Source organism: Chrysochloris asiatica, unplaced genomic scaffold (assembly GCF_000296735.1).
Source record: "Chrysochloris asiatica unplaced genomic scaffold, ChrAsi1.0 scaffold00241, whole genome shotgun sequence".
Taxonomy (NCBI): Eukaryota; Metazoa; Chordata; class Mammalia; order Afrosoricida; family Chrysochloridae; genus Chrysochloris; species Chrysochloris asiatica.
In genome coordinates, this window is record NW_006408759.1 from 1,195,300 (window position 1) to 1,209,157 (window position 13,858).

A 13,858-nucleotide genomic window follows, 5' to 3' on the forward strand; every position below is an offset into this window, starting at 1 on the left:
TGCCCAGAGGTACCTAAGAAGAAAGGTATGGCAATAAATTTCTGAAAAATCAGCCTTTGAAAGTGGTTTGATTCACTGCTCTATTCTGACACACGTGGTGTCACTGTCAGTCGGAATTGGTTTTAGAATTGGCTGAATAACAGAAAAATACCTGGAAGCTGGGGTCCTCATAGAAGGGGAAAGAGGAAGTGGGGGTCATGACCTCCAAGGGACCTATAATAATGAAACAGTGTGTCTTAGTATTCCCCAATATAGTTAGCCTGGCTGATTTCTGTTTTGGGAATAACTGTGGCATATCAGAAACTTGTATTTTACTAGATTAGGTGCACATTTAATTGCTTTAGTAAAGTGTTGAGTCCCTGGTTAGTGCAATGGTTAAGCACTGGTCTTCTAAGCAAAACACTGGCAGTTTGAAATCACCCAGAGGTATCTCTGAAGAAAGGCTCATAATCCGCTTCCAAAAGATCACAGACATGAGTAGGACTGAATGCAGTTCCCCTCTGAAACGCATGGGATCACTCTGAAACAAATCAACTTGGCAGCAAGTAGGATTTTTTGTTTTTGTTTCGAAGGCTGGGAACAGTTTTTCCCTCTCACACATAAGTTACAGAGCACAGTTGATCTATAGGATAAGCACTGGATTGCGAACCACAAGGTCAGCAGTTCGAGTCCACCAGCTGCTCTGAAGGAGAAGGATGGGGCTTTCTGTTCCCAAAAAGATTTACAGCCTCAGAAACCCTATACAGGGTCACTATGAGTTGAGACGGACTCGACAACACTTAGCAACAACAATAACGCATAAAGTTTACTTGGACAGGTTTACCTCCTTTTGTTAAGTGCCATTGAATCAGTTCCTACTCATAGCAACCCAGTATTGGGTTTCCGAGGAGCAGCTGGTGAGTTTGAATTGCCGACCTGGTGGTTCAAACTGACCTTGAGGTCCTGCACTTTTCCTACAGTGCAACAACAGGACTCCTTAAGAGATAACTAATAGTTCATCTGAGTTCCATCTGTGCATCCTCACTCTTCCAAATATGGAAGTCACTTCAGAGTTCTTTCAGTGTTGATGAAGCCTATTTGAAAGTGCCTCCTTCACTGCTTCACTCTGACTTTTTGACAGCCCCCACTCCATGGAGTCCTGGTGTGGTGCTGCAGGATAATGCATTGGACTTCAAGGTTAGTTTGAACTACAAGGTCAGTGGTTCAAACCCACCAGCTGCTCCTCGAAAACCCTATACAGAGTCGCTATGTGTCAGAAAAAACTCAACGGCACTCAACAACAACAATGCTTACTCTAATAGCTGGCTTTAGTGAAGTTTCTCTTCAGGATGCTCTTACACAGATTTGTTCTTATTGCAGATTTGAAACTGATTTCATTTTCAGAGAATGTTTCTGTTTCTTTTCCTCTAGGATTTTTTATGTCTCTCATGATTCCCAAGACTTGAAGATCTTCAGCTATATTGCTCGAGATGGTGCCAGCAATATCTTCAGGTGTAACGTGTTTAAGTCCAAGAAGAAGGTAAATGGGCAGTTACTGGTCATCTTTCATTTTTCTCTGTTGGACCCAAGGCACCCCGACCTTAATCCATTTCCTTGTTGATGTAGGAGCAAAATTTAGAACTGGCTATTTTAATGCCAGATATGGGGAACTAGCTCAGTAGTCTGTTATTATTTCTATATAATGAAATTCTCTTATAATTTCATTTTAGCTTTGTACTTAGCTATATGTGGACAGTTGGGGAGAGGTATAGACCATTGGATAAGAGCTCAGGAAAGGGAGTGGGGTAGGCGTGATGCCCACCTTGGCGTGTGCTAGAAAAAAAGTCATGCCATTTATTAAGGTGATCTTCATAGAAATTCTGTACACTGGATCAATGGACTACAAATCATGGCTGCTGGAATTTGATGTGTGATATTGGTAGCGTAGTGGTTACGAATTGGGCTGCGAACCTTAAGGTCAGCGGTTCGAAACTACCAGCCGCTCCACGGGAGAAAGATGAGGCTTTCTACTCCCGTAAAGATTTACACCCTCGGAAACCCTGTACAGGGTCGCTATGGGTCGGAACCGACTCGATGGCACTTAACAACAACAACAACAATTGGTTGTCATAGATGACTATTTTGGTGTCATATGGTGTTGGTATACCAGCCTTAATGCTGAAGCTGAGGCAATGGTAGGATTTCTATAGAGGCAGAAGTGGGGAAGGATGGGAAGGACATGTCTGTGAGGGTTTCCCTCACCAATCCTGGTTAACCTCCACCCAGAAGTCTAACACAGAAACACCAGGAATGAGGAAACCTGACACCTAGCCCCACTTCTGCACTGCAACCCTGAGTGATGTTATGTGGGTTACTATCCTTTTCACTCTTCTATGAGGACCTCAGCTTCCAGGTATTCTTTCTGTCATTCAGCTGATGGCACAGTGGCTAAGTGTACAGCTTCTAACTAAAAGATTGATAGTTCAAACCCACCAACCTCTCCCTGGGACAAATATGTTGCAGTCTTCTTCCAGAAAAACATACCTGTAGGGCAGTTTACTCTCTTCTGTTGGATCGGTATGAGTTGGAATTGGTTTGATGGCAGTAAGTTTGGTTTGACTTGGTTTTCACACCTCTAATAGTCCCAGAAGGAGCTCTGGTAGTGTAGTGGTTACAAATCGGGCTGCTAATCTCATGGTCAGCAGTTTGAAACTATCAGCTGTTCCACGGGAGAAAGATGAGACTTTCTGCTCCCGTAAAGATTTACAGCCTCGGAAACCCTGTGCAGGGTCGCTATGAGTCAGAACTGACTCCATGGTACTTAACAACAACAATAGTCCCAGGAAATCCTGATGTGGTGTTATAGGAAAAGCACAGAACCGTTAACCAAAAAGTTGTTGGTTCAAAACCACCAGTTGCTCCTCGGAAACCCTACACAGGGTCACTATTAGTCAGAACTGACTCAACAGCACTTAGCGACAACTACAATCATCTCAAGTTCTTTGTCTATCTAATGAGAAGGATAGCCAAAATCAGCATTTCCAAAAATATATTCTGCAAAACATTTGTCACCCAAAATGTTTCATGTTAAAATTACTAATGTTGCTGGGAAGTCTTGAAGTTGAAGAATCTCCTTTTGCTTTGCTTAGCCCAGCATTTCCCAGACTGATTAAGCCATGGGACCATTTCCACTTTGCTCTCCATTTAATATGTAAGACCAAAGAAGAATTGATGCCTTTGAATTATGGTGCTGGCAAGAATATTAAATGAAGGAAGAATAAATAAATCTGTGTTAGAAGTACAGCCAGAATTCTCCTTAGAAGTGAGGATGGTTTGACTTAGCCTCACATATTTTGAACATGTCATCAGGAAGGGTCAATCCCTGGAGAAAGGACATCATGTTTGGGAAAGCAGAGGATCAATGAAAATGAGGAAGACCCCCACAATGAGGTGAATTGCCACAGTGGGTGCAACAATGAACTCAAACTTAGCAATGATTGTGCGGATGGTACAGGACCCGGCAGTGTTTGCTTCTGTTGTACGTAGGGTCACTGTTGAGTTGGAGCCTAGTCAATAGCACCCAACAATAACAGCAACAATATGTGTTAACATACTGGAAACTTTTTTTTCTGCACAGGAAATTTGGAAAGTATTATAAACCTCTGATGACCCTTGTGGTTTCCCTGGAAGAAACAGCTGATTAAGTGCTCAGCTACTAACTGAAAGGTTGTGGTTCAAACCCAGAGGTGCCTTGGAAGACAGATCTGGTGATCTGTTTTGAAGAGGTCACAGCCTTGAAACCCTACGGTGCGCTTCAACTCAGCACACATGAGGTCACCATGAGTAGGAATCGACTAGCAACCAGGTCTTTACAACTCTGCCATTCTGAGAACAAGCCACTAAGCCTGACTACCTATAAAGACTACTTCTAACCCCTTCCTGCATACTCTTCTGATGTTGGGCTTCATCTTGTGCCATAAAGTAGGTTCCTTGTCAAGTGGAGATAATAAGAATAGCACATTATAGGGTTGATATTTATTAATGTTATATGCTCCATTTCCCATCCTAACCCCACAAGATTTTTACTTTGCTAAATGGCTTCTTCTTTTAAGGAGATGTGCCCCTTCCCCGCCTTGTTTTTAGACCTTTCAATTGGAATTCATGGAATCAGTTGGAAAAAGCTATAGTGGGGGAGGCTGGTGGAGGAAATTCCACTTGTAGGTAATAGTAAAGTAGGCAACAACAACAAAAAACACCACTAACTAAAAGTAAAATAGTAAGGGAGGCTAAGTTGATCTACATATTAAAGGACTGAGAGAAAGGCGAGTAGGCAGAGAGAACGAAAAGCCATAGGGTTTAGAGATGAGAACTTGAGGTCTGTGACAATGAAAGTCTCTCATGTAGCTTTGAGATATATGGGGAACTGGGAAAGAGGAGAAAGGATATACTAAGTGTTCCTAAGATCTATGAATTGGATCATCTGTAGTGTTTTTTGATAGATGCTACTAAAGATTAGAATCTCCTCTCAATTCTTTTTGAGTGTGTGCTTCTTTGACTTTAGTTTTGTAGTGACTGGACTATGTGGTACTTGGAATTTATCAGTTAGAGATGACACTTTACCATGTGCCAAGTGCTTTAATACTTACTTTTATTGGATCACTATAACATCCAGATAAAGAAGACAAGACACGTAATTTTTTACCCTCAGTTTTACAAATGAGTAAATTGAGGCTTACAGAGATTGATTTGCCAAAGGTCATATGATATAGATAGACACTGGCTAGAGCCAGGTATACATGCAAAACAAAAGAGTACCATTATATTGTAGTTGCTATGTCATTGGACCTTAGTGTAGCAAACACAGTGGGGGCATCCAGTTCTGCCAAAATCTGAGTCTAAAAGCAGTGTCCACCTGAAACTTTGATCTTGATGAAGTGAAGAACAGACTCAAGTTTCCTACTGCCTTATGAATAATTCTCAGGAGCCCTGGTGTGGTGATGTGGGTTAATGTGCTGGACTTCAAGGTCAGTGGTTCAGCTCACCAGCCATTCCTTGAAAACCCTATACAGGGCCACTATGAGTTGGACCAATTCATTGGCACTTAACGACAACAACAAATGAATAATCCTCTAGATCCCTGTCATATCCATTGTTTTTGATGTCCCAGAGCCCTCAGTGATAATTCTGCTCCTTCCATGTCCTGTATCCCTTTCACTCCCTTCTACTGAGACTGTAGCTCTTCATAGCATTGGTTCTCAGGCCCTTTACTGGCCTGTGGCCATGCAGCTGAGGGAATTATTTCCAGACAGCCCAGACTGTGAGCCTTGTTCCTGCTGAACTATAGGTAGGAAGGCCAGTTTCCTAGCCAGGAAAGAGAAGTGAATTGTTCCCCAAAGGAAGTAAAATTAGGGAGAGGTAGAGAACGTGTCTGCAAGAGCTTTGCACACCATCCTAGTTAGCTTCCAAATATGGTGATTTACTTTTTTGTAAAACACTTCTGGTTTCAGGAGATAATAGTTAACTTGGAAAGGAGTTTTAATTGGCAAGATGTAGGAATATTTAAAAAGCAAAGGGAAAAGGGTTATAGATTGTAGGTGAGATGCAGACCCTGAGGAAATGTGTCTTGCAGGGAAATGTCTGGTTCATTGGAGGTCAGTAGGCAGATCCCTTGACTGGAAGCCAGGAGACCTGGATGTTCTCCAGAGCTTTACAATTGATCATAATGTGAAAGACCTTGTATATGCTGCATGCTATGCTGGGGCTTTAGTTATTGCTATTGCATGTCACACCATGTCATCGCACATTTGTCATGACAAGCTTCTAATGTTGGTGTCATCCTTACCCCCCAGATGATCAGAGGGAGTGGGATTTTTCTCTTCTGCTAGTTGAGAATATGGGTTAAGTATCTCAATTTTTCTGGCAGAGGATTTCCCTGTACCTTGTTCCCAACAGGTTACCATTCCGTACCTGTGGATCTTCCTTGAGTCGCCTGCATATATGTATGTAGTTCTCATCTTGGGAACATTAATCTAGATCTGGGTGGGGTTTTTTGGTTTTGCTTTGTTTTAAGTTGGTTCTTAACAGTAAGCTTATGAATCAAGTTTCTGTTGGCCTATTAATAGTCCTCTAGATTCCTGTCATATTCTTTTCATGTTCCAGAGCCCTCAGAGATAATCCTGTTCATTCCATGTTCTGTATCACTTTCGCTCTGAGACTGTAGTTCTTCACAGCATTGGTTCTCAGGCCCATGCTGCCCCGTGGTCATACAGCTGAGAGTAAAATACTGAAGAAAGCCATATAGTATCTGTTATCCATCAACTACCTTAGATTATCTGTTTTAGCTTTGTATTAAGGCAAATAATAATATGTAACTTTTTACTATGAGTCAGAACTGACTTAATGACACTTAACAACAACAACAATGTATCTGAGATCGTCTACATTCTTTTTATGAATGCTCTTTCATCATTTGCACAGTTGCCCTGTGAAGTAAGTACTCTGTATTTCATAGTTAATGAAACTGAGACTTAGGGGGCATAATATGCCCAAGGACTCATAGTAAGTAGTGGAGTCAGAACTGAACCCAGAAAGTGTGACTCTAGAGCTCACACTCTTAGTCTCTCCATTATACCACCTTCCTTAGATCATCAGCAAGTTGTGTAACTAAGGCATATTCTTGTTCTTCCTATATTGCAAGTAGGTTCTACAATAACGAAGATTTAGTTATTAAAGAGCTCTTTACCTTCCAGGGTCCAAATCACTTTGACTTAGATTTTCCATTTTTTTCTCGTGTTTTTGTCCGGTCACTATTAACTCCATTTTATAGCTGGAGAAAGAAAGAGCCCAGAGAAGAAAGAAATTGCCTTTGGTGATCCAGTGAATCAATAATGCCACTGAGATTAGAACCAACTTCCAGCTTCCTAGTCCAGGGCTTTAGCAACTAAGCTCTGTTACAGGAAAGTCATAGTAAAGGACTTATGAGCCTTTCTGAACTTCTGTTCCTCCAGCCACTAAATAAGACAAAGGGCTTCTCAGGAATGATGATTGTTGCATGCTAAGTGATGTGATCTTTAGGGGATAAATTCTATGTGGCAGGAAAGGAGACCCAGAGGAGTGGCTTAAGGACCCCAGCACCTACTTAGAATACCACTAAAAAGGAACAGTGGGGGTTGGTCCTTTTCCTCACCAGAAGCATGCGATGGATACACTTCCTAATAGCATGGGCATTCCTTGTTTCCCCTCGTTGGGAGATATAATAATAGTGTTCACTTGCAAGGTCTCTCTTCTTATAAAGCCTCTTCTTTGACACTTTACATGGTGGTGTCTTGACCTCTCCTGTGGAGTGGCTGTCACTCTCTTGCCATTTTATCTCAGCCTGAAGGAGGAGATAGCTGGCTGCCCTGATTAAGAATGCCAGTCACTGTGTCTCTGTGCTTATTAGCACATCAGTGCATGAAGAGTGGGTGATTAACAAGAGCCACAGGAACCTCACCATTATCTTCCTGGGCAGCTCCTTGAAATCATTTTGCCTGTACTCAGCGCTCAGTTGGTTTGGGTTAGGAGAGAGCATTTTCTCCTCTTAACACTGTCAACATTGCATTGGGGGCCACAACTGAACATTTTACCTGCCCTTTAGATTTTGCCATGGATTTTGAATAATGATTGTTAGGTGCCAGATTAGGTTTAAGAGATGGGAAGGTAGGGCCTAAATTTAGAGATATAACCTGGTTTTGCTTGTTTATTTGTTTTTACCTTTAATTTTAGAGTGAGCTGAGATTGGAAAGCCAAACTATAGAAAGAAATCATAGATCTCAGATCTCATGTAGTCCAAACCACTCACGGTATGATTGAGAAAGTCAGTACCTGCAAGGGTGAATTAATTTACCAAAGGTCTCCCAGGTGGTTATTTATAACACTGAGTTTATAACTCACCTGCTTTTCTCTACGGTACTGTATTACTTGGACTAGCAGAGTAGAAAGAAAATGCCAACAGTCTGTTGAATTTTAATATGCACTCTCTCCTGTCAACATTGAAAATCATACCCACTTTGAAATATATCTGTACTGAACAATATTCAAGAGTCTAAGGCATTGCCTCAATCAAATTATATGGTCAAGACCATTACGTAATCTATAGGACAAAAACCTGGCCCCTGAACCATCTCAGAGCCTTAGCGTATTAGACCATTGTGTGTATAGAAGTCTAAAAGTAAATAAATTTTCATGTTTCGATATTGCAAATTCTGTCACCTCTGCTAAGGTTCAAAGCAAAAGTACTTTAAACAAACATGACCTCTCGGGTTCTGTTTTTGCTGAGCTCAAGATTAAGGCACTGTATTATATTGCTGTGATGGGTGAGAATTACCACAGATCTAGAACTGATTTCTTGGATTTCCTTGGAATTCTGAAGCATTTGGCAGACAAGTCTCAAACACCCGGAAGATATAGAGACAGGGAGAGAAAAGTATAGAATAGAGAGCTGGTGAAGTAATGAGGAATCTTGCTTATAAGATGTGTGTTCACACTCTTTTCCTTTTCTTTCCCATCTTCTTGTTGTCATCAGCATCCTCTCCATCTTCATATCCTCGTATGCCTTGCTCATCTGTTTGACTCCTTTCATCTTCTTCATAGTTTGTGAATTAGAGAGAGCTTTTTCCATAACAATGAAATTCAAAATAGTACTCAAGGTGATTTATTAAACCAAATGCATAATTAGACTAATAAGCATTCATAACATGTATGTAGCTTTGAAAAGTTTCCCAAAATTTATATGTGCAAACACAAGGTCACTTGTGAACAGAATGAGAACAGAAACTAAAATCATGGTCCAAGTACAGAAAGCAGTGTTTTGATTTCTGTCTTCCTTCAGAAGTGACTCCATGGCGCTTAACAACAAAAACTAACCCTGCAGATATTTGTCTGCTTTTGAGTAGAGTTTCTGCCAGCTCACATTTTCTGAAGCTATAGTACCATTTTTTATGATTATTGCTACAGTTCGTTAAAAATTGACACCTGCTAGGTATATAGTTGATACCCATGACGTGACATGCTGAAGACGAGATGTTCATTGCATCTTGACATTTGTGCTGGGTCAAGGGATGCCCTAGGGGTTGGAGGCTGGAGCTATGACAACATTAATCCCTAGATGGTTTAAGAAAACATTTCTCTGTGTTGTGAGGGTAAGTGGTATAAAGTTCTAAGACCGCTTCCTTTCAAGCTTCTATGTAGAAAATTGCCTGTAATTGGCACTCCCATGAGCTTCAGAGTTCTTCTTCCACATCTAAGGGCCACTCTGAGGTTATCCATTCCTCCCCAGCTTTGAAAACATCAAAGCCCCCAGATCCAGCCTAAGCTTGACAACTAAGAGCTGACAGATGCTTTGGGCTGGCTGATAGAACATGACTTTTGGACAGGAAGATTTGATCCATGTGGACAAACACTTTTAAAGGCCTATGTGAAACTCAACCTGAATTTTTGCAGAGATAATGCAGTAGAATGATGCTTTTTAAAAAAAGGAGGAAAAGAAGACTATTTCACTAGATAGTGTATAGACACGTGCTAAGTTGGGGCTGCAGCTAAAAAGAAAAGGAAGGGGAAAAACAGGAATTTATATGCTTTTTCTTTCTTTCATGTACTGCAGGGGAAACAATGTATATTTATTTTCATTGGGAACTTTCCTGCAAATGAAGAAAAGGAAAGAAAAGAGGGGTGGTAGAAAAGAAAGAAAAGAAAAGATTTGGAAATGGATAGTGATGATGATTATGGAACGTGGGTGGGTAGTTGGTGTGGTCGGATTGTACATGCAAAAATGGTTAGCATGGCAAATATCCTGTTGTATCTATATTGCTATAATTTTTAAAAAACAACAACAACAAAGTTAATTCCAGAGAATGACCAGGCCCTGGAGCTAGCAGAGGCTGCCTGGCCAACATTCCACTTGCTGGCTCTACTTTGTAGCTGGCTGCCTTCACCTCTTTAAAACTGTGCTTGGATGTTCAAATGCCTGTCTGTGGTCATGAGATGTGAGCAGTGCTTCGATGTGACCTAGGAGACCTAAAGAGCAGTTACTCCTGAAAACCTCTGTAAAGGGTGCTTTTTAAAGCTTCGGTTGGCCACAGTGTTCCCTTTTGGGGTCAGACATGGGTTATTAACTATTAAGCCCCAGCATGTGTGGTTTTTGCATTCCTGGAGTAGCAAGCAGAGCCAGTTTTCTTGCCTAGAAAGTCAGAAGGTATTGTTACCAAGTAGAGTAGGTCCAGCAAGCAGGAGCTGGCATGACTGTGCTCAGAGCAGATGGCACTCACAGTGGGAGGGACAGCCCCTGCCAGGTGCAGGTTAACCACCTTCAAGTAATGGCTCTCCTACGGGGAGTCCCTGGATGGTACAAGCAGTTAACACTCAGCTGCTAACTGAAAGGCTAGCCTTTCAAAGGCACTTAGACATGCCTTGAAAACAATCTGCTTCTGAAAGGTCACAGCCTTGAAAACCCTATGAAGTATAGTTCTCTGTAACACAATGAATCTTCATGAGTTAGAATTGACTTAGCGGTAACTGAGGTTTTTTGTTTTGTTTTTGGTTTAACTAGGTCCTTATTATCAAATCCTCCAAAAACAAACTTTTCACTGATGAAAGAAAGAAAGTCTGAATGAATGGTCAAGGGACATCTGAACTCACATAGCCATTTATGAATAGAATTAGCTGATGTCCGGCTTCTATGGTAGTGAATGTGAAGTATATAGTTCTTTGGAGTGTGTATAGTCTTTCAGTAAAGCAAATAGCAGGGTAGCTTGATTATGTATTCAAGTGTAGAGAGCTTGTCATAAAAATTGCTGTTGTGTTCTTTTTACTGTAGATGAAAATATAGTCTTCTGTAGATGAAAATATAGTCTTCACATTAAAGAAGAGGATAAATTCAAACAAATAGAGGATAAATTCAAACAAAGCCATTCAGCACTGATTGTCAAATCCAGAACTCTTAACCTAACAATTTCTTCGTACCTAGAAACCATGATACTAACTCAGACCAAAGATCTGCTTGGCCCAAGAGTTTTCCTCTGATGTTATGGAGGAGAGAGAAAGTAGCCTTCGTCCTGTTGATGTACTGTGCATACATACACAAGAGATGATCTTCTTCATATCTCTGTTTCTATTATTGATAAATTAACTCTTAACTCCTCCTTAACTACTTTATTTTCTGTGCTCACTACCTTTTGTTACAGTGAATTCCATATTCAGAATAAAACATTTCTTGAGTATTTACTATATTCCCAACACTGTGTTAAGTGCTGCCATATGTGTGATCCTTCTTTGTATTCTTTCGTGAGGTAGAGGAGAGGCTGTAGGAGACATTATTAATTTGCTTTCTAAATTGAAGTTCCAGAAATATAATCCAAAACAACTATATTAAAGGGAGGATGTGGCACTGTAGGATAAGCACTGGGCGGGTAGCCACAAGGTTGGTGGTTCAAACACACCAGCCACTCCTCTGAAATTCTGTACAGGTTTGCTGTGAGTCAGAACTGACTTGATAACACTTTAACAACAATAGTAAGGAAATAGAGGCTGGAGAAGCAGTATGCTCAATTGGCATTTCTAACATGGAAAGCAGGACAAGGGATCCTAAAGCTGGCATTTTCTGCCTTTGCAGGAGAGTCCTCTGAAGGTTAGAATCTACTGCTGATCCAGGTAGTGTTGTTGTTAACAATCCCATGGACAACAGAATGAAACACCGCCCGGTCCCACGTCAACCTCACATTCCTTGCTAGGCTTGAGCCCTTTGCTGCTGCTGAGGTTACTGCCAATCCATCTCTTTGGGGGTCTTCCCTTTTTCACTGACCCTGGTAAAGGTACTCAAATGTCAAAACACAGGCATGATGAACACAGACATTAAGTGTTATAACCAATCCACTTCCTTATTATCCGTTTGGGCTGGTCAGTAGGTGGCTGAGCCTAGTGGATAGGTTCCATACTTTAGTACTTGATAAAGGTGGCAGAATAGATATTCAAGCCAGAACCTAGGTTCTGTTTCACATCATCGATTGTCATTTTATGATGCATGAGAAATGAAGACCCTCTGCAAAGTCACTTCCCACCACCTCTATCCACTTATGTAAGCCTGAGTTCTTCCTTCCAAAGATAAATTTAGAAATGCAGTTTTAGAGAGGAAGTGGGAAGAATGCTGTTCCCTCGTGGGGAATGCAATGTCATGAAACAAAATGTATATGAATTGTTAAAGGGAAACGAATTTGTTCTATAAACTTTCACCCAAATCACAATAAAAAGTTTATTTTTAAAATTCCTATCTTGATATCATAGATCCAGTGGCACGTGTTTGGGAACACTGAAATCTTTAGTATCATTTTACAAGCTGGTTAAGTAAAGGGTCTGTGATTTGCAGACATGGTGGATTCTGTAACATGTCCTCATTAGGAGACCCTAAGATTTTATAGTAACAAATACAGTAACAAATTTGGAGTTTCTATATAACCTTGTAATTTAAAGAAGGCACCTAGGCCTGTACTCTGGGAATGATGCAGTCAGGAAAAGAATAGCTCAGTCTTTGCAGATATTCAGTTTGATATATTTGAATTAATTTACAAAAAATAACAGCATAATGGAATTAAACAACCTCCACATAACATTTCCTTGGAAACCATATACAAAGTCGCTATGAGTCAGAACCAATTCCACAGTACTTAACAACAACAATATAACATTTAGACTCAGCATATTTTTATTTCTAGAACTCAAAACACTCCTTTTGTCTGCTTCTGGCATAGATGTCTAAGAGAACAAAATTCCCAAGAGGAAAGGCTGCAGGGAGGGGACAAAGATTCTTCATAGTAGACATTGGCTATACTTGATAGAAAGAATAAAGCACATTTAAGATTTGCTCGTAATAAGGTTTGCTGCCAAAAATTAACCATAAACAACCTGCTCTTATTTTCATAAAGTGAGTAAACAACAAAAAGACCCCAAGAGGCCCATGAGAATAATACATTTGAGTAGAACACTGTCTTCTTCTTCTCCAGTGCTTGAAAAGTCTAAGATGAGAGCTTCATGGCTCCTTGTACTAACCTGGGTAACAGCTTGTCACCAAAAGAGATATGGAAAGCTGGAGTATACTAGGACCAGTTTTGATAGGGACTGTGCCTTACACATTATACCTTTGTGCATATTTTGTATGTGAGAAGGGGGTGGGGTTTCTTGCTTTGGCTTGGTTCCTCATCTTCCTGTACAGATAGGACAGTTGACATTCAGATACTGCAAGTTGATGGTATGAAAATGTCTCAAGCCTGTCCTCTGGGAACAGGAGGAAACTATAGTTGAGCATAGAGGACAGAGATTATAGTTTATAGCCATCCTCTGGGTGAAGGGGGTCCTCAAAGAAGTCACCCATCTCTTCCTGTTCCACTTGCCTTGAGGGTCTCACCACCTAAAATGTCAGGTGATAGATCAGTTAAGAACATATCTGGAGTTAGCATAATGGTCTAAGAGAGGTTCAAGCTATAAGGAATACCAGTTGGAATAGAAGTAGACTGAGATCTGAAATAGGCGTGTGGAGGATGGTTGACCAAGATACCTTTTCAGAGTAACATGGATGCTCTTGCCCAATATCAAAGGCAAGGACACAGAGAAGTAACAACAGTCTTGAGAAAATAGCAAGGGTTATAATTTTGGAAGTTATATCTAGCAGAGAATAGATTGGAGTGGTAGTTCTATATGGTGTGGTTGTTGTTGTCAGGGGCCATCAAGTCGGAACCGACTCATAGCGACCCCATGCCCAGCAGAACGAAACAATGTCCGATCCTGGGCCAACCTCACTACCGCTGCCACACTTGTGTCAATCAATGATGCCACCTGGCCAATCCATCTCGTT

The 13,858-nt window shown here is 40.9% G+C and overlaps 1 protein-coding gene across 2 annotated transcripts in view; it reads left to right on the forward strand.

Annotated features, from left to right (window-relative positions):
* The window catches only part of NOS1AP (nitric oxide synthase 1 (neuronal) adaptor protein), a 489,841-nt gene that overhangs the window by 445,119 nt on the left and 30,864 nt on the right, over positions 1 to 13,858 (forward strand). For both annotated transcript variants that reach the window (XM_006873421.1, XM_006873420.1), the window contains exon 5: positions 1,411 to 1,519. In XM_006873421.1, coding sequence (XP_006873483.1) covers positions 1,411 to 1,519 — 109 coding nt within the window. The remainder of the gene's footprint in view (positions 1 to 1,410; positions 1,520 to 13,858) is intronic.